Source organism: Zerene cesonia, chromosome 14 (assembly GCF_012273895.1).
Source record: "Zerene cesonia ecotype Mississippi chromosome 14, Zerene_cesonia_1.1, whole genome shotgun sequence".
Lineage (NCBI taxonomy): Eukaryota > Metazoa > Arthropoda > Insecta > Lepidoptera > Pieridae > Zerene > Zerene cesonia.
The window spans coordinates 6563267-6582282 of record NC_052115.1 but is presented as its reverse complement, the minus strand read 5'-3'; the positions used below and the strand labels follow the sequence as shown (position 1 = coordinate 6582282).

At 31.9% G+C, this 19016-nt stretch overlaps 4 protein-coding genes across 5 annotated transcripts in view; all 4 read left to right on the top strand.

Moving 5' to 3' along the window:
* Positions 1 to 403: 403 nt before the first annotated feature.
* On the top strand, positions 404 to 2424 carry LOC119831942 (cholinesterase-like). Its single transcript, XM_038355512.1, has 3 exons — positions 404 to 586; positions 766 to 2099; positions 2214 to 2424. Exons 1-3 carry the CDS (start codon positions 404 to 406, stop codon positions 2422 to 2424), a joined length of 1728 nt encoding a protein of 575 aa, XP_038211440.1.
* Positions 2425 to 3179: 755 nt separating this feature from the next.
* On the top strand, positions 3180 to 5458 carry LOC119831941 (esterase FE4-like). The gene is made up of 3 exons (XM_038355511.1): positions 3180 to 3374; positions 3457 to 4814; positions 5260 to 5458. Exons 1-3 carry the CDS (start codon positions 3180 to 3182, stop codon positions 5456 to 5458), a joined length of 1752 nt encoding a protein of 583 aa, XP_038211439.1.
* Positions 5459 to 6485: 1027 nt separating this feature from the next.
* Positions 6486 to 8932, top strand: LOC119831938 (esterase B1-like). Its single transcript, XM_038355507.1, has 3 exons — positions 6486 to 6686; positions 6953 to 8298; positions 8713 to 8932. The coding sequence occupies exons 1-3, from the start codon at positions 6486 to 6488 to the stop codon at positions 8930 to 8932; spliced, it is 1767 nt and encodes a 588-aa protein (XP_038211435.1).
* A 4014-nt stretch (positions 8933 to 12946) lies between these two features.
* Positions 12947 to 19016, top strand: part of LOC119832101 (aldehyde dehydrogenase, dimeric NADP-preferring) — a 40865-nt gene continuing 34795 nt past the window's right edge. Inside the window, exon 1 of one of the 2 annotated variants that reach the window (XM_038355721.1) lies at positions 12947 to 13115. In XM_038355721.1, coding sequence (XP_038211649.1) covers positions 12980 to 13115 — 136 coding nt within the window. In that variant the 5' untranslated portion in view covers positions 12947 to 12979. The remainder of the gene's footprint in view (positions 13116 to 19016) is intronic. The other variant, XM_038355720.1, reaches the window with a different exon arrangement.

Genomic DNA, 19016 nt, shown 5'->3' with positions numbered 1-19016 from the left:
TTTCGTCCTATGTGTATTGTTATAGATTGGAGCGAGTCTTCAAGGGCATTAGCTTTCTGATTCAAGTTTCTTATATGTTTAATTTTTCATTGAGCGCCATTGTTATAGATCTAGGTATTATTTATTTAAAATGCCATTTTAAATATAAAAAAAATAATGAAACGTATACATAGAATTACAAAATGAGAAAAAGCAATTAAATTTTCCATTGAAAATTTTCTGTACTTTCAAAATTGTAACACCATTCATACACACATGTCTTATATTTAATCTGTATTTTATAATTAGATAATAAAATAATGGCCACACTGCAGTCATCCACAATTCTTTATAACAAAACCATACGAGATAAGCTATCAATTGGTTTATTAATCGATTGAAAATACTAAAGCATGTTAGTAACATGTTTCGAATAATTATATTATTTTTAAATGTCTATCTTGTTTTTGGAGATGACCCAAAAGTGGAAACTACCCATGGTGTAGTGCAGGGTAAAGTTCTGAAGACATTATATGAAGAAAAGGAATATTATGGCTTCATGGGGATACCATTTGCAGTACCACCTGTTAAAGAACTACGGTTTAAGGTAATTTTGCGTATTAAATAGAAGCTAGGATAGTCTTGTTGCCTTTATTAAATATTCTTATTTATTATTAATTCATATATTCAAATGTAAAAATACTAAAGTTATCATTTAAGAAACAAGTTTTATTTCCCATTATCCAAGATAAATCACTAATAGCCATGTGATTGATTCGATTTCAGGCTCCACAAGAAATCGATCCTTGGAACGGAACCCTGCTCGCAACTAAAGAAAAACCGGCCTGTATACAATTCAACAATGACGTAAAAAAAGGTCAACCTCTCGGACAATACGGAGTCGAAGACTGCCTCTATCTTGACATTTTCACTCCAAACATCGATCAAAATAGACGGGCCGTTATAGTGTTTATTTACAACGATCGACTACAAAATTCATACAACAAAACATTGGACTATGCGCCAGATTTTTTCATTGAAGAAGATGTTGTCATTGTAACGCCAAGTCATAGACTGAGCACATTCGGTTTTTTGTCATTTGAAGACGAGCATTTACCCGGTAACGCGGGCTTACTCGATCTGTACTTAAGTCTAAAGTGGATATCCAAGAATATACAATACTTTGGTGGCGACCCTGAGAGGATCACCTTAATGGGTTCTCAAGGAGGCGCTGTTGCTATAGACTTGCTTCTACATTCAAAAGCAAATGAACTATTCCATTCTGCCATCCTTCAGAGTGGCACGTCGCTAACAACTATGTATTTACAAGAAAATGTCCGGGAAAGAACGTTCAAACTAAGAGAAATTTTAAAAATACCTTCTACTAATACTGAGAAAATTCTTAAAGAATTACAAAACGTTCCCCCTTCAGATATATTTAGATACGAACTCCAAGCAATGCCTGATGATTATAATAAAGACCAACAGAGAAGTGTATTATCATTCGGACCCATTGTTGAAAAGAGGCCAGATGGATTTATTACTGAGTATCCAGAAAACAAATTAGGTACTATAAACAAACCAGTTATGATTGGTATGAATTCAAGAGAAGGTTTAGCCCTATCAATATACTACCTTACGCAACCAAATTTTTTTGGTACCATTAACAAACATTATCCTTTGATAATGCCTAAACGATTAAAATACAAACTAAACCCAATCCATGATAATTACATCGAAGCTATAGAAGATGTGAAGAAATTCTACTTTGGTAAAAATAAAATAACGATAAAAAATATACCAGAATTCATTAACTATATTGGCGATGTAATAACAGCATATAGCATAAACATGATGGTGGAAAACTTTGCCAATAAGAGTTCGGTATATTATTATTATTTTGACTATTACAGTGGTCTAAATCAGAATAAAAATAATTTGCTCAAATTATCCGAAGTTTCTGATGGCACGTGGGGGACAGCGACTGGTGATGAATTATGCTATTTATTCAAGTGCCCAGAGTTACGAAGGACGTACCAAAAATATAAACAAATGTTGGCACAGGAATACCAAATTCAAAGCAAAATGGTTAAAATGTGGGCGAACTTCGCAAAACACAGGTAACCTTATTCAATTGATTACTGACAATTTATATAACAGTTGAACTAGCGAAATTTCAGTCATCATTTGCATTATGCCATACACATCCAAAATAATATAATTCTATTTTACAGTAATCCAACGCCTGACGAAAATAATCCATTAAATTTAAAATGGCCCACGTACGAAACTGAATCAAAAAAATATCTCCATATAAAAGAAAATATTGAAGTCGGGGAGAAGCTTCTGGAAGAGCGATTTAAATTCTGGGATGATTTTATGAAAAAATGGGAAGAGATAACTATAAATGAGACTGCAAGAGGGAAAATTGAGGACGAATTATAATAATTGATTGCGTTAAATTGTTAATACTCGAGTATATTAAGTACTAGCTGTACCCGCGACTTCGTTCGCGTTTGTGAATAAAAACTTAGATTGACTTTCACCCCTCCCCTCTCAGACACCGTATCGATTTCCAGGATGAAAAGTAAATAAGATCCTTCCTCGGAGTAGGTGCCATAACCATACTAAATTTCATCATAATCCGTTCAGTAGTTTTTGCGTGATTCTCATGAGTTACAGAAAAACTAAAAATTTAAATTATATTTTATACTTCAGTATCAACAATAAACCGCCCCACAAAAAAATATCTACATATCTTCAATGTACAGAATTTTACCCCGACCATTTTTGTCATAGTATATATAGATAGTATGATATTAAAAACAGTATTAATTGTAATAACTTATTGTTTTACCCATATTAAGACTTTTTAAAATCAATTTACGGATAAAATTAAATTTTTATTCATACTACTTATTTAAATTATTCACTTTGTAGGCATTTGTTAGCACAATCTACAATTAAAACCGCTGGATTACACAAATCCCACGAATCGATATGCGATTCGATTATAATAAAATAGTGGCTAACGATATCCTTATCAGAAACAGATAGGAATTAAACACTTACTACTTATCATTTTAAAGATAATTTTATTGGATAGCCCACGCTAATAACACATTTACGAACACGTCAGTTAAAATATAACAAATATTATGTAGTCAACATAAATTATAACTCGCACAAATTATATAAAAATGTTCGTAAGTCACTCTATATCACTAATAATTTCTGTGTGTCTCGTAAATGTCATAGAAGGAAATGTGATCGTGGAAACTAAAAGTGGAAAAATAGAGGGGAAAGAAGTCAAATCTATCCTACCCGGTGAGAAATATGTATCATTTTTGGGCATACCATTTGCGGAACCACCAGTTGGTGCGCTTAGGTTCAAGGTAAATTTGTAGATTAGTGTTTATTATCGATTATGTTATATTCCTGAACAGATATTAATATTACACAATAGTTTGTTTCTAGCCTCCCATACCGCATGCTAGTTGGAGCCACGTGCTAGAAGCTAAGAAAGAAAAAAAGCCATGCGCCCAATTTAACTTACCATCGCGCCCCGTAAAGGAGTATGGGTTTTGTGGAGATGAAGATTGTCTCTATTTGAGCATTCACACGCCAAAAATTCCAGTTGATGAAGAGTTAAAACTGCCTGTAATCGTTTTCTTTCAAAATGAAAACTATAAAATGTCGTTTAACGGTTCAAAAGATTATAGTCCTGATTTCTTTATGAAGGAAAATGTAATCATAGTGATGCTAAACCATCGACTCGGAGCTTTTGGTTTCTTAGCATTTAACGATACAACCTTACCTGGAAACAATGGTATCAGGGACGTTATTTTAGCTTTAAAGTGGTTACAAGATAACATCGAATATTTTGGAGGAGATCAAAAAAGAGTCACATTAATGGGTAATCAAGGCGGAGCGAACATCGTTGATATATTACTTCGATCACCAAAAGCTAAGGGATTATTTAATGCTGTAATAATGCAAAGTGGTACGTCCTGGAGCCCTTTGTCATTTGGGAAAGATCCTCAAGAAAAAGCAATCTCTTTAACTGAACAACTGGAGGATAAGGCCACTAATAGCAGAGCTGTAATCGAAAGACTGTCTCATGTGCCAGCAGAGAAAATTGCTTCACATGAATTATACTGCCTACATCCAGATGAGTCAAGAGAACACCAGAGAGGAGTACTCCCATTTGCACCGGTCATTGAACCTGACCATCCCGATGCAATAATCACAATGTTTCCCGAAGAAAATAACGAAGCCATCAATATCCCAATTATGATAGGTTTCAATTCTCGGGAATCTATAGAATCTTCTGGACGTTTACTGGAAAAACCACACCTGCTCACATACGCAGACAAAGATTTTATTTTCCTCTTTCCAACGCGATCTGGGTATCGCTTTCAAATTCACGATAAAATATATTATGATGCACTTGAAGAAATAAAAAAAAAGTACTTTGATGAAGGATATGTCAAAACAGGCAAACCCAGAGAATATTTAACATATATAAATGACTTATTTACATTTTACCCCATAGACTACACGGTTCGTTCTTATGTTAATATATCCATTGCTCCAATATATTATTACATGTTCGATTTTAGTGGAGAATTGAACTATAGAAAGAAATTAACGTTAAATGGAGCAGTGACTCTTGATGGCACTTGGGGAGCAACTATAGGCGATGAATTATGCCATTTATTTATTTGTAATCCAATCAAAAAGACTTATAAAAAGTTGCTCGATGACGAAGACTCGGAAGAGATAAAAGTATTACAACGAATGGTCAATTTATATGCTAACTTTGCTAGGAGTGGGTAAGAAACTTTTAAATCCCGTTGAAATGCTCTGATTGTAAGACTTTCACCTGCTCTTAAACTTTTACTTATAGCGTTCACAAAGGATAAAAAGCACTTAGAATATCATACATTTTATTTATTATTCTATATTAATTCTTACTACTATAATTTACTTATATGTACCTGCAATGATTATGTTTAACTAAACCGACTCCAAATTTTCACACCTATATCAAATTTAAATGGAAGGTATCAGCTTTCAATTAAAAAAACAATCATCAACATCGGTTTACTCAGTCAAAAATTCTGAGACAACAAATACAAAAAAGGAAAGTTAAATTATGAACCTCCTCCTTTCTTTAAAATCAGTTGAAACTACTGAGTAAATTAAATAATAATGCAAACATTTATCTAACACAAAGATTTTAATTGATATTTACGAGGCAATTTTCAATATTTTCAGAAATCCAACACCAGACGGAGACTTTATATGGAAACCAGTAACGAAAAATAGTAAAGATATTTTGGTAATAAGTGATGAAATGAGAATGATCACCAACCTTTATGAAGACAAAGTTAACTTTTGGGATAACTTCATTGCAAAGTACAAAGACATGGCTGTTGATGGTGTTGTTAAAGATGATGTTAAGGATGAATTATAAATTTAAGATATTATATTAATTTGTTTTATTTCAATACATCTACACTCTGTACCTGGATCCCTATTACCCACTACCTTAATAAGTTATGAGTATGCTACTGATTGAATTTTCTATTGTTTTATTAAATGAAATTTCGATACCCCTTTCAAATAGAAAAAAATGGTTAAGTTTAAGATAAATTAGAGCGATCTTTCCTACATGGAAGAACTAAGAAATAATTTTTGTCGAACATCAAAAGGTCGGTCTGCACATTATACGAGATATAAATATTTCGATGTCAGAACAAAGGCCAAAAATGAAACAAATAAGAACGAAATATCAATAAAAGCGATATGAAGAATAGATTTTCGAGATATATTAAAAATTATTGCATTCCCACCATAGAATATTATATTATTATTAAATGAATCATCACGTTCTCGTATGTAGAGGTCGTATTTTTTGTGTTCATATTTATAATAAAATTACATATTTAATAAGTTCAAGCCTTCGGCCTCTTCCCTGACGTCCATGGGTATCTATGCAATATTTAATACCACTATAAAATATACCCACTATAAATAAATAAAGGTACAAGTCTTTCGCCCGCCTGTATATATTATATATTTTGCCAGCTTGTATATATTATATGAAATCAAAGAAAAAGGTAAGCAGTCCCGGGTATAAACTAGCATCGTTCTTGTTCCTATGGATCATATAGTTATCATGGAAAAAATACTGTGTTTGTTTCAACTGAATCGATTCAGTGGTTTAAACGTAAAGAGGCAGAAAACAGATTTACTTTCGCATTTATAATATTAGGCACGTTACATTTACTAATTTACTAAAACATGTATGGAACTTTATCCCTATATTCAAAAGCATTATGTATTTTTAGGCATATATCTCTTGTAAGATTCCTATAACCTTAGCTCCTAATTGGTATCAACAACCGCATTTCATTATCTGTAAAAGATAAAAGTAGCTTAGTTATTTCTTATCATTACTCTACTTCATAAGAAACGATATGTGTCAGTTTTTCACTAAAATGTATCATATACACCGGCTCAAATTATTTATAGTGTTAATTTTTATAAAATTATGTGAATGCAATGAGAGCATTGATATAAAAATAAATCAAGGCATATTATCAGGATTGGTTGAAAAGACCTTTTTGAAAGGAAATAAATATTTTGCATTCAGGGGCATTCCGTTTGCAGAACCTCCATTGGGAACGCTTAGATTTAGGGTAAGGGATTGTGTATGATATGTGATATTTTTACATAGAAACAAAATTTGAAAAATTATATTAATTTTGAATTCATATCGATTTTCTAAATTACAACATGATATAAGTAATTTATGCTAATCTTAATATAAAAAAAAATACATTTTATCACAACAGCTAACATCGCAACGGAATTTACCATACATATCTTCGTCATAGGTTGACTGGTTATTGTATTTCATAAAAAAGAGCAATGTAATTATTTCTAATTCGTGGTTATGTTCTAGCCTCCCGTACCTCATAAACACTGGGATGGAACATATGAGGCTCACAAAAACAAGCCTACCTGTTTTCAGTTCAGCTATAGAAGAAGAAATAATGAACCGCATGGCTTCTCCGGTTCCGAAGACTGTCTCTATTTAAGTGTTTATACTCCAAGTCTTGAAGAAACCGCTCCGGTAGTAGTGTTTGACTATAACGATAATTTTAAGACTGGCTTCAATGGATCCGATACATATTCACCTGACTTTTTTATTGAAGAAGGCGTCGTAGTTGTAACTATAAACCATAGACTCGGTATCCTAGGATATTTTACCACTGAGGACGATGTTATACCTCCAAATGCTGGCTTAAAAGATTTTATTTTAGGATTAAATTGGATTAATGATAACATTAAAGCGTTTGGCGGTGACCCAAGCCAAGTTACGATCATGGGTAACCGCGGCGGAGCAGCATTGGCCAATATGATGCTTTATTCAGAGGCAGCAAAAAATCTTTTCTCGGCGGTAATCATGCAAAGTGGAAGTGCCATGGAGTCTATATATTTCTACAAAAATTCGCGTGGAAAAGCTTTCGAACTCGGCGAAGTATTCAATATGACGACTGATGACAGTAATGTCTTGCTAGAGAAATTGCAAACAATTGATGTTGAAGTTCTATTCACTGAAGAAGGTAAAGTAAATGATAATAATCAAGTAGACGATTTTCAATCAAGTGCACAATTGTTTTCCCCCATTATTGAAAAACCAAGCCCAGATGCCGTTCTTACACGCTCTCCAGTAACAGATAATATTATCAACGACGTTCCGGTATTAATTGGCTTCAATTCTAGAGAAGGACTTGACTTGGTATCGCATTATATTATAGAACCACGATTAATAGATGCAAGCGCTGACTTTTTGTTTGTCTTTCCAATTAAAGTCAATTACCGATTTAACGCAAATAGCACTGCGTTTAAAAATGCGATAGAAAAAGTGAAGTACTTTTACATGGAAGATGGCAATCTTCACTATTCTAATATTCTGGACTACGCTGTTTATGTTGGAGATATGTTGCAAAATTACGCGCTGCATGTCACTGCAAGAAAATTGTCAAAGGAACTTCAATCTAATTTGTACTACTATATGTTTGATTATCGAGGACTATTAAATGAAAATAGTGAACAAATCACAAAATATCTTAGGTTCAGTATGCAACATTGGGGTGCTACTATTACTGATGAACTATGCTATTTACATTTATGTTCGCGGATAAAGAGTACGTATGACGAATTTAAGGAATTACCAAGTGAACAGCCTGAGTTCAAAGTTCTGAAGAAGATGGTAAAGATGTGGACAAACTTTGTGAAAACAAGGTAAATAAAACCTAAGGTCCATTTTTATTTTATGTTACTTGTGAGAAAGGTAAATTTCCTAGTGAAATAAAAATCTTATAGAAATCTTGCGTGGATTATAGGTTATTTCGTATGCGCTCATCCTACTAATATTATAAATGCGAAAGTTTGTAAGGATGTGTGTGAGTTTGTTACTCTTTAACGCAAAAACTTCTGAACCGACTGCAATGAAATTTGGTACGAAGATAGCTGGACAACTGGAATTACATATAGGCACTTTTTATCTCGATATTCCTACGGGATACGGACTTACGGGCACAGCTAGTAAGTCATAATTTTCTTTGCGCAGATAATAAACGTAATCGCAATACGACCTTGATTGTGTAAAACTTGTTTAAGTCATACTTATTCACATTAAAATTGTTCTACTTTCAGGGATCCCACTCCAAGAGACGACAAAGATCTAAAACACCTCAAATGGTTACCAGTGGACAGCGCGAAAAATAACTACCTTCATATTGGAAAGAAATTTAAAATGCAAGAAAATCCATTGGGCGAGCGGGCTAAATTCTGGGACGATTTTTTGAAAGAATATCAAGAAATGGCCCAGAATGGTGTAGTTGGAAGTGAAGAGCTAGAACATGACGAATTGTGAAACAGATTATATAGAGCACCTTCTGGGCAGAAGAGTCTAGTCGGTTCATTAGACTAATGAAAGATCCGTTTTGTCACCCATCTATTCTGTGTGGAGACCGGTATGCAACAATAAACGAAAACACCGCCAATACTAATTCATAATAGAATGTCTAAAGTAAAAAAATGGTATCATCAAAATTAACTAAATGTAACTTTTACACCATTTACATACCGTAACGTTTTGCACGCAAAAACCACTGTCCCGAACGTATATAAGTGAATAATCTATGGTCCCGAATATCATGTAAATAAAACACAACAAGTGTATAAACATCGTAAGATATACGTATTACGTATATATCATGGTTAATCGTAATTGTTAAAAATATACTTTAAAACAATTAAACATGATTATTATTTTCATTTCCTGTGGGTAAATAAAAAAAAAACATAAAAATGTATTTGGGTATACTAATACCTACTAGTTACTGGTACTCATATAAATATGTACCATTAAACTGATATTATACATTTTCTATTATCCTACTAATATTATAAATGCGAAAGTTTGTAAGGATGTGTGTGTGTTTGTTGCTCTTTCACGCAAAAACTACTGAACCGATTGCAATGAAATTTGGTACGTAGACAGCTGGACAACTGGAATAACATACAGGCAACTTTTTATCCGATATTCCTACGGGATACGGACTGACGCGGGTGAAACCGCGGGGCGCAGCTAGTGATCTATAAATTATAACCAGTCAAGTTTTCAAGAATCCTCTGGAGTGGAAATTACAATTTTGCAAAGTGATCTGAGTTTGAAATCATCCAAATGTGAAATTACCTACATTAAGATAATTATACTACTAGCTTAAAATACAGAAATGCTATCATACTAAATGGAGACAGCAAGAAATATTAATTCTAACAACTTCCACGGGAGGAAGTTGCAACTTATGCCAATTTTATTTGACTACTTTTCTTTTAAAACATAAGTGTTCACTGCTTATTAAGCTTGAAGCTATCCGCAATGTCAGAATTTTATACAATTACTGGACTATTCACAATTTCGTATACTCAGACCAATACAAATTATAATATGAACAATAAAAAATAAACACTAAAACTGACTCATTAAATACACTGCCATCTATGAATAGACCAGTGAACCGATACAATTACAAACCAAATAACGTAGCTTTATTTTTCGTATATAGATGGCGTTGCAATAGTAACACAACAACAATATCATATTCATTCTTTATAAAATTCCTTTAATAAATTTTATGATGACTAACTCGAACAGGAACTGGAATTTATTTCTTATGTATCCTTTAGAATATTTTTCTCCACTAATATTTCTATTATCAGCATCGACTACAGAAAAAATAGTACCAGTAATGTATATATATAATAACTAAATAGTAACAGTGACATTGACAACGTATTGTCCTCGACTGTACGCGCGAACTGTCATACGCGCAATTTTTAAATGATCGCTCGTAAAATTTTCTTACAATGGAACTGATTTATGTTACACTCACACTGAACATTACAGCAGTTCCTCTATTGGCCGAAGCCATTGACAAAGAGAAGAAGAAAAAGATTTATGTTACACAACACCTAATTTAATAGAAAATAATATGTTAAACCGTATATTGTGAATAGAAGTGTGGACTGTGGGCATAAAACGTTATAATTACTACAAAACAGATAAAAGAAACCTCTTTTTTCTGTTCTGTAATCATTACTGATCAAAAAGAGAAGTCTTGAGCATAAAAAAAACAAAGATATGTGGAAAAAAACAACACACACATACGATAGCGATATAAAACGATCTCTGATTACATGTTCCGATTATAATTAAAACAGGTTATAACAGATATGGCCATTTCCCTTAACACATGTATTATATAAGTTCCTGCTTTCCTTACCCGATCCTATACGCTTCGCCAAACTAATAAGGCTCGTTTGCGGTAATAATTGATAATTTGAACTGTCCATAGTGACAGCCGGTACTTCCTGAATGATGAACTGTTTATTTAGGCACTATTATTCGTTCTGCATATCCTTGTGTAATATAGACTATCAATTATTATTTTACCTGTTAATAATTTTTACTAGCTGTGACCCGCGATTGAAACCGCGTAAGTCCGTATCCCGTAGGAATATCGGTATAAAAAGTGCCTATGTGTTATTTCAGTTGTCCAGCTATCTACGAAGCAAAATAATATTATTATTCACCAATAGATGTCAGAAAAAAAACACGAACAAAACATGAATATGACATTTTCTAAAAAAAATTCCTAGCTAGATCGATTTATCGCTCTCGAAAACCCCTATATACTAAATTTCATGAAAATCGTTGGAGCCGATTCCGAGATCCCAATTTTATATATATATATATATATATATATACAAGAATTGCTCGTTTAAAGGTATAAGATAACATACTTATTCATAATTATTTTAACTCTGTGTCTCGAACGATGTCTACGATGTGTCTATGACGCCGACTGGGATTTATATATAACGATTAATTAATAAGTCAAAAAGAAATCGTGATTTTAAATCGAAAAACCTCACCCCGTCTGTATAAAAACCTACAATTATAATGAGTGACCTAACTAATTGTTATTTAAATGATTTTGTATGCATGTAATATGGAAATAGTTTGTAGGTAATTTATGTTTTATTGATTCGCGTGTTGGCCTGTTTTTGTGAATAACCGTATGTTTAATTTAGGATTAAAAATTATAGTGATATATAATAACGTTGTAAAATAATCCCTACTAATATTATAAATGTGAAAATAACTCTGGTATGTCTGTTAGGCTTTCACGCCTAAACCACTGAACCGATTTTGATGAAATTTAGTATGAAGATAGAACTGAACTTAGTAAAGGACTTTTTTATCGCGAAAAAAGGGTAGAAGGGGTTGAAATTGGGGATCATAGATTTTATGGAAGTTCTAATTACCAAATATGAAATTATGTAAGATTCTATCACACTTAAGCCACTTAACCAATTTTGACAAATAGTCCAGACTTTGGGAAACACGATTGGTTATTATTTATTATGTCGCGCGATATAACCTAATTCCCGGGGATGAAGCCGCGCGCAGAAGGTTAGTTATAAATAAATTTTATCGATAATAATTATGATCAATATAATTATAGTGTCCTAAATACATTATAGGATACCTCACGAACACAAGACAGATTTCTTTTCAATATTTTATATCAATAAATTTAGATAATACTAGCTGCACCCGGCAAACGCTGTTCTGCCTTACTCTGATTATTTAGGGGGATGAAAAATAGATGTTGTCCGATTCTCATAGATACCGGATAAGCACAAAAAATTTCATCAAAATCCGTCAAGCCGTTTCGGAGGAGTATGGCAACGATAACTGTGACACGAGAATTTTATATATTAGATTTATTTTGTTTATTAATAAATAAAATAAATAATAACAAACACTTTATTCCACACACATAAAACAAAATAAAAACAAAAATATATTCACAAGTAAAGTAAAAAACGGTATATAGTCGGCCTTATCGCTAAGAAACGATGTCTTCCAGGCAACCTGTGGGTTTAGGAAAAGTTTGAAGAAAAACAGGAAAAGAAAAGAGAAAGATTTGGAATGTAGAAGGAGCATAGCGATAGCATTATAAAAGGTGCAAAGTGAAAATGCAAATATAAATATATATATATAACAAGTATACAAATAATAAAGTATATAAATATTATGGCATATGACGTTTTAAACAAATTATTTTAATATAAATAACGAGTGATTAATGTTGCATTTAAATGACCGCAATGAAAAACGTATTAGACTATAAAAAGGTTATCATTCACAAATCCAGGCTAATTAATATGATGAATTTATTATACAGCTCGATTAATTGAACTTAAACGTTATCGTTTATAATATTAGCGTCTACTATCCATTATACCAAATCCGTGGCTATGTTAACACGCCTCAACGTTCAACTCTATTGTTAAACTGTTTTTATTCTGTACCTCTAGTTCTGTTTGGCGGAGGTAAGTAGTTGAGATGCCAGCGCGGACCGAGCAAGACGCAAGTGCTAGTGACGTGCATGTTATCGATATAGAGGATATCGAACCGGTCGATAAAGGGGCTGCAGTGATCGATGTTCATATAGTGGAAGGCGCCACGATGACGACCAATGGTGAGTCTTAATCTTAATTTAAAAAAATATGTACATATAATTTAAATGTTGATTTGTGGAGTAAAAAATTCAATTGTACCATTAATGTTTTATAATAACAATTATTCTGTGGGATTATGCGTAGTTAATGAAAAGTAGTAGGTAGTTAAAAAATAATAATTTGCATGCTGGAAAAATATTTAATTTTTCTTTTTAACAATTCGCTGCAGTTGGGTACATTAATTTCATTATATAGTACTAACGGTCCGCCCCGGCTTCGCTCATGATACCCATAATGTCTGTGTAACACTGAGAGATCACGTACATATACATGAAAATATATTTACTTAAAAATCTTATAGATAGCAATGTTTTATATATACACACATAAAACATTATTTGCAAAGCCAACACACGAAATGAAATTAAAATCGGTGAATGCATTTTAACATATACATCCTCTAAGAGCTCAACAGATTGCAGAATCTTAAAAAAACAACTATTTACATAATAACATTTGTAACTGTGTCCAATCTCAATTCATAAATAATTTAGATATGCTATCATCATTCGCACGACTGGTGGAATTTTTTTGTTTACAAAATTCAATCGACTCTTCTCCATGTATGTTTTGAAACCGATGATACCTTCTTCTTGAAATAAGGCGAATTTTGTAAACTGTGTAATTTCTTAAACAATGATACGTTCCATTGTAACAACATTCAAGATTAACCCGATTATTTACATAGCTACGTGAAAGTTAACCGAAGCAATATTTTTTTTTTCTTTGACATTCCAACTTCAAACTTCTTTTTAATTTCTTAGCGGCCAGTCTCTCTGTGTCCAATTTTAGTAATCGATTAATACATTTACATTGTTTCTTTTCCTTTGAGCTTCTACGAATATATAAAGAAATTGTTAGTGACGTAGGTAATGTGATGTTTTTGTTTGACGATATTATGATTTTTTCATATTATTCAGATACATTCCAATAAAATTATTTTACGGATAATACCGTCCAAATATTTTTTTTTTTTAATATATGATAATAAAAATGGAATGAGGAATGTTTCAGGGGCTATGTCATTAACCTCCTGGTACTCCGTGCATCTACAATTTACTACCACTTATCGCTTATCTTTTGTGATTGGTGACTTCCTGCTACATAGGTTCTGTTCAATCGAATATGAATAAAAACGTTTGGACACATTACTATAGGCACAGAAAATATAATAACCATACTAAGCACGTTTAAAGTCTTTGTTTCGAATATAGAAGCAATTTTTTTTGTTCGCTGTAACTGATTTTTATAAACATCAACAACAACAAACAAATCAAATATTAAATCTGTAATCTATCAAAAAAATATGCATATCATAAAACTGACAAAACCTTGATTAGTCCGCGAACAAGAATATAAATATGTATTTTCGAACAAATAATATTTATGGCTAAATTGATTTGTGCATACGACGAAGTTATGAACTCACCTTTTATGTGTTTTCATATATTAGATATATATAAAACATTATTTTCATAGGTCAAACTAATATATGCTCGTATTTTGCTGTGAGCTTAATAGAATATTTTTATATAACAAAGAACTAACCCAGAGAAGCATACCGTACAAACAACCAAAGCATAGAGAGATATAATGGACACAATGATATTATATAATAGTAGTAGCTCGTGTCAGTTACAAACAAACAAAGTAATTATGTTCTACAACAAAGGTCACCGCGCGAACATTCCTAGAGAGGGATTAACACTCCAGATTCTAAACTAACATCAATTTTCTATCTAAAGAAGCAAAATCTATCTGTTGAAAACCCACGGCAAATACAAAAAACTACACAAAAAAACACACTCGAGCCTAATCGTTTTTTGGTAACGTTGGTTGATAAAATATAACCCATGTCTCATTGTAATGTAGCTTTCCATTGTGAAAGAATTTTTGTAATCGGTCCAGTAATTTAAGAGTCTATTCACTTTAAACAAAATGACTACTACAAAAAACAATAATTTGACACGCAACTCAATAAAGAACGATAATTTAGTACAAACGCATTTATCTTGTACCTTGAGTACAACATTATACACATTAGATAATATTTCAAAGTGATTTTTTTATTTTTAAATATCATCTATTACATTTTCCGCTGGCATAAATAATAAATAACAAAGCAGCTAACTATTAAATAAAATTCATGGTACAACTTTATAATATTAAAAACATAACTGCATCATCATATCTATAAACAAAACTCTGTCCGCCAAATATAACTAAATTCAAGATCAACCAGTAAACAGGTTTGTTATAACATCTAACTCAGCTTATGATTTCCTGATTACAAACCACAATAGCAACTTAATCCGATATGGTAGGTTAACTCAATAGATTATTATTGCATTTTAATTAAATATTATATATACATCTGAAAATTCTTTTTAACGGACATTCGCGTAATAAGCTACGCGATTCTGTTTTGCATTAATATTACAAATGCGAATATGTATACGCCTTTTACATTAATTTGAGAGCTATTGTAGTGATTTCTATCTAATAAAATAAATACACGTTTTAGCCCAGATAACGAATAACATAAACGAGTAAATAAAAATAATTGTTTTCTATAAAAAATGCCATTGACTTTTCTGGGTAGGAAGGTATCTGTCAAGATTCTAAAATGAGATCAAATGTGACAATCTCCTATCAAACAACAAAGAAACACTTCAATCGGTTGAAAACCCAAGAAGCTATCGATACAAACTAATAAAATACAGTTTATTTAAAAACGTCCTTCATTTTTGGGAACGTCGGTTAATTAAGACTTTTACAATATACATAGTACCACAGATAACATATTAATATACTTGCACTCTGGTAACATTATTTTAAATTGACCGACATTAGTCCCGTCCGTCCATTACGAGTATTTTATATGTAACCAAATTTTATTTAGTTTCTATGTAATATTAATGGTGTCTTATATTATTGTGAGTCAATTACTTAAGTTTTATTTTCAAAAGGTCGTCTTTTGTATTATTTTTGTAGGGTTATTAATCATTGATTTATGACCCAGTTTTACACAAAATATTCTTCGAACGTTTACCTTGTGAGATTTCGTAACTTGTTTAAATTTTATTTTCATATTACCATTAATTACAGTGAAAGTAATTCTATTATGAAAATTTTACGATCATTCGATTTTTAATTTTTGCCTTAATAAGCTTATTCCAAAAGCATTCATATTTATCTCTTTTGTATTTCATACAGGTAATAGGTATCCAGAACATAATTATTAATATATTCTGGATAATAACAGAAATATCATCATAATTATCTCTGAAAGTGTCCACTATCCAACTTCATGAGATACATACGAACAGATAGATGGACAGCGAAGTCTATAGTCGCAAAGTAACAGGCTCTCGTTTCACCCTTTGGTTACGGAATCCAGAAAACAACTGATTGTATGCAATTCACGTACATATTTAAATAATTTTATCTCATAGCACTTAACATATTTTGTCTAATAAAAATACAAACAACCAAAGGTATGATAATTTAATTTGAGTGGGAAAATATGTATTTACATCTTAGTAATTTTATGCATTTTGTAATAGCCACTACACGATATTTCATGAAATGTGTAATAAACTGCGAAATATTAAAACCAACTAAAGATATTTTTTACAAAATTTGCCTTTGTTATCTGTTTGGTTTAAATCAACAAATTGTGTGTGATTATTTGAATATTTTGTCATAGCGGATAACTGAGCTGGGGTTTCGCCTGATGATAAGCGATCACCACCGCCCATGAACATTCGCAGAGGTAGTGCCTCTGCGAATGGGCTCCGCTTTTAAAGCGCAAGGAATAAGCAAAGGATTGACGACTGAAAAGAAAGAATGGACTAAGCGAGATAAAGAAAAGGAAACAGGCCTCCGTCTCCCCTTTAGAAACACATTGGGCACAGAAACATAGAAATTGGGCTATCTCGCATCGCGTCGAAGCGCGCTCGGCACCCACATAAGATACATGTTCTAGCAAATTGCTTCACAATTACACTATTAAAAACATGTAGAAACAGATTGCCATACAAGAAAATAAATCAGCGTTTGACATTTCATCAAACAGCATTGCACTAATATGCGGCCGACACAAATGAACGCATTATCTCTACATTATAATTTATACCATACGTTGAAATTGCATGCAATGCATGCAATATGCCGACGGAGGATTAGGTTATTATAATAATTTCCAAACGTCTTGAATTGGACCATACGGGAGGTACCAGCTTTGAATAATAAAGCACCATCAAAACCGGTTGAATCAGTAAAACTTCAAATTGCCAGAACTAGACCAAATTTGAATGGGACCACACGGGAGGAACCAGATTTCAATTTAAAAGCAAAAGAATTTGTGACGTAACAAATACAAAAAAAAACTCTTCCTTTTTAAACTTTGTTCCAAAGAGAGAAAAATATTACATCATTCATTTATATATACAGCGTTGTATAGGTTTTCCGTACAACTAATCAAAAGTGTAATTGCAATAAAAATTCTCAACACTTAAATTTATGATCGGGATAACCATTGCTCGATTTTATATTATTTATATTTATAAAATAGCGAACGGTCAGCGAAGTCATATTAATACCGATTCCATTTTACCCTTTACGTAATTTATTTATTATTATTGTTTATTTATTTATTTTAATTATAATTAAAACCGGTTTTACACAAATAACATTAACTATTACCTATTAATTTGAACATTATATAACCTCTTATTACCATTCATAAATAGTATAGGTATATAACATAATTACAATTAAAAAAGAGAAAGACCAACAGATACTAGTTACAAAATAAAATAAAGACAATACATTACATGTAGCTTTCACAGAAGCTCAGACATGCTGACAACAATGAATTCCATCTACTCGCAAACTAAATGAAAATGTGATCTACATTCTGGATTGTATATACTTCAGGAAGGGATACTTTGGGTAAGGTACCCTTAAAACGTTATTGTGTTCTCAATTAATCGTCCTTTAATTGTTATAATATTAATTTATTTGTCACTTTTAGGGGGTTAAAGAAACTATATATATTTTATAAATCACATGCCAGTATACAAGGTACATGAACATAATTTTTTGTTTTGTATATACATTCCAATTAACATTTAACGGCATTAGTAATGGATTAATATTAAATAAGTAGTTCAAAGTCTCTAATTTTTTAATGAAAGACTAGCTTTTCAATGGAAAAATTGTGAAAATTGATCGTCTATCACGCCTCAGGCGCTATTCAGCGAACGTGGTCTTGGTCACATCATTATGATAATATCGTATGAAATACACAATTTTATTAATGTACTAGGTCTGCCCCGACTTTGCCCATAGTATGTATTTTCTCTCCATATGATCCTTTTTTGTGCCTTACCAAAAATGTCAAAAATATCGACCGCATAGGTATAGCCATTCCCGAGTTAGCTTACCAACACATTTGGTGATTCAATTTTAATTATAAAGATAATATGGTATATTATTTTAAATTTACATGGGATTCAATAATATGATGACGAACTTTGTACTTATTAAGTAAATAGTTACTTAGGTAATAAAGGTACCTACTTAAAGTAAATAAAACAATGATGATAATTTAGTTGAAAAAAATTGTTGTCGACTACCGTCAAATTAACCTCCATACTTTTTCGAAGTCGGTTGAAAACCGAAAAATAATGTAATAATAATAAACATCACTGTTCAGTCCTCACAGTATTAGTAGGTTACAAAAACTTCCCTTACTTTAGTGCCTTCTGCGTGGCCCCTTCTAAATATACCTAGTCTTGCCATAAATATTGTAATAAAGAAAAAAGAAAATTGTTAACTGCAAATAACATTTATTA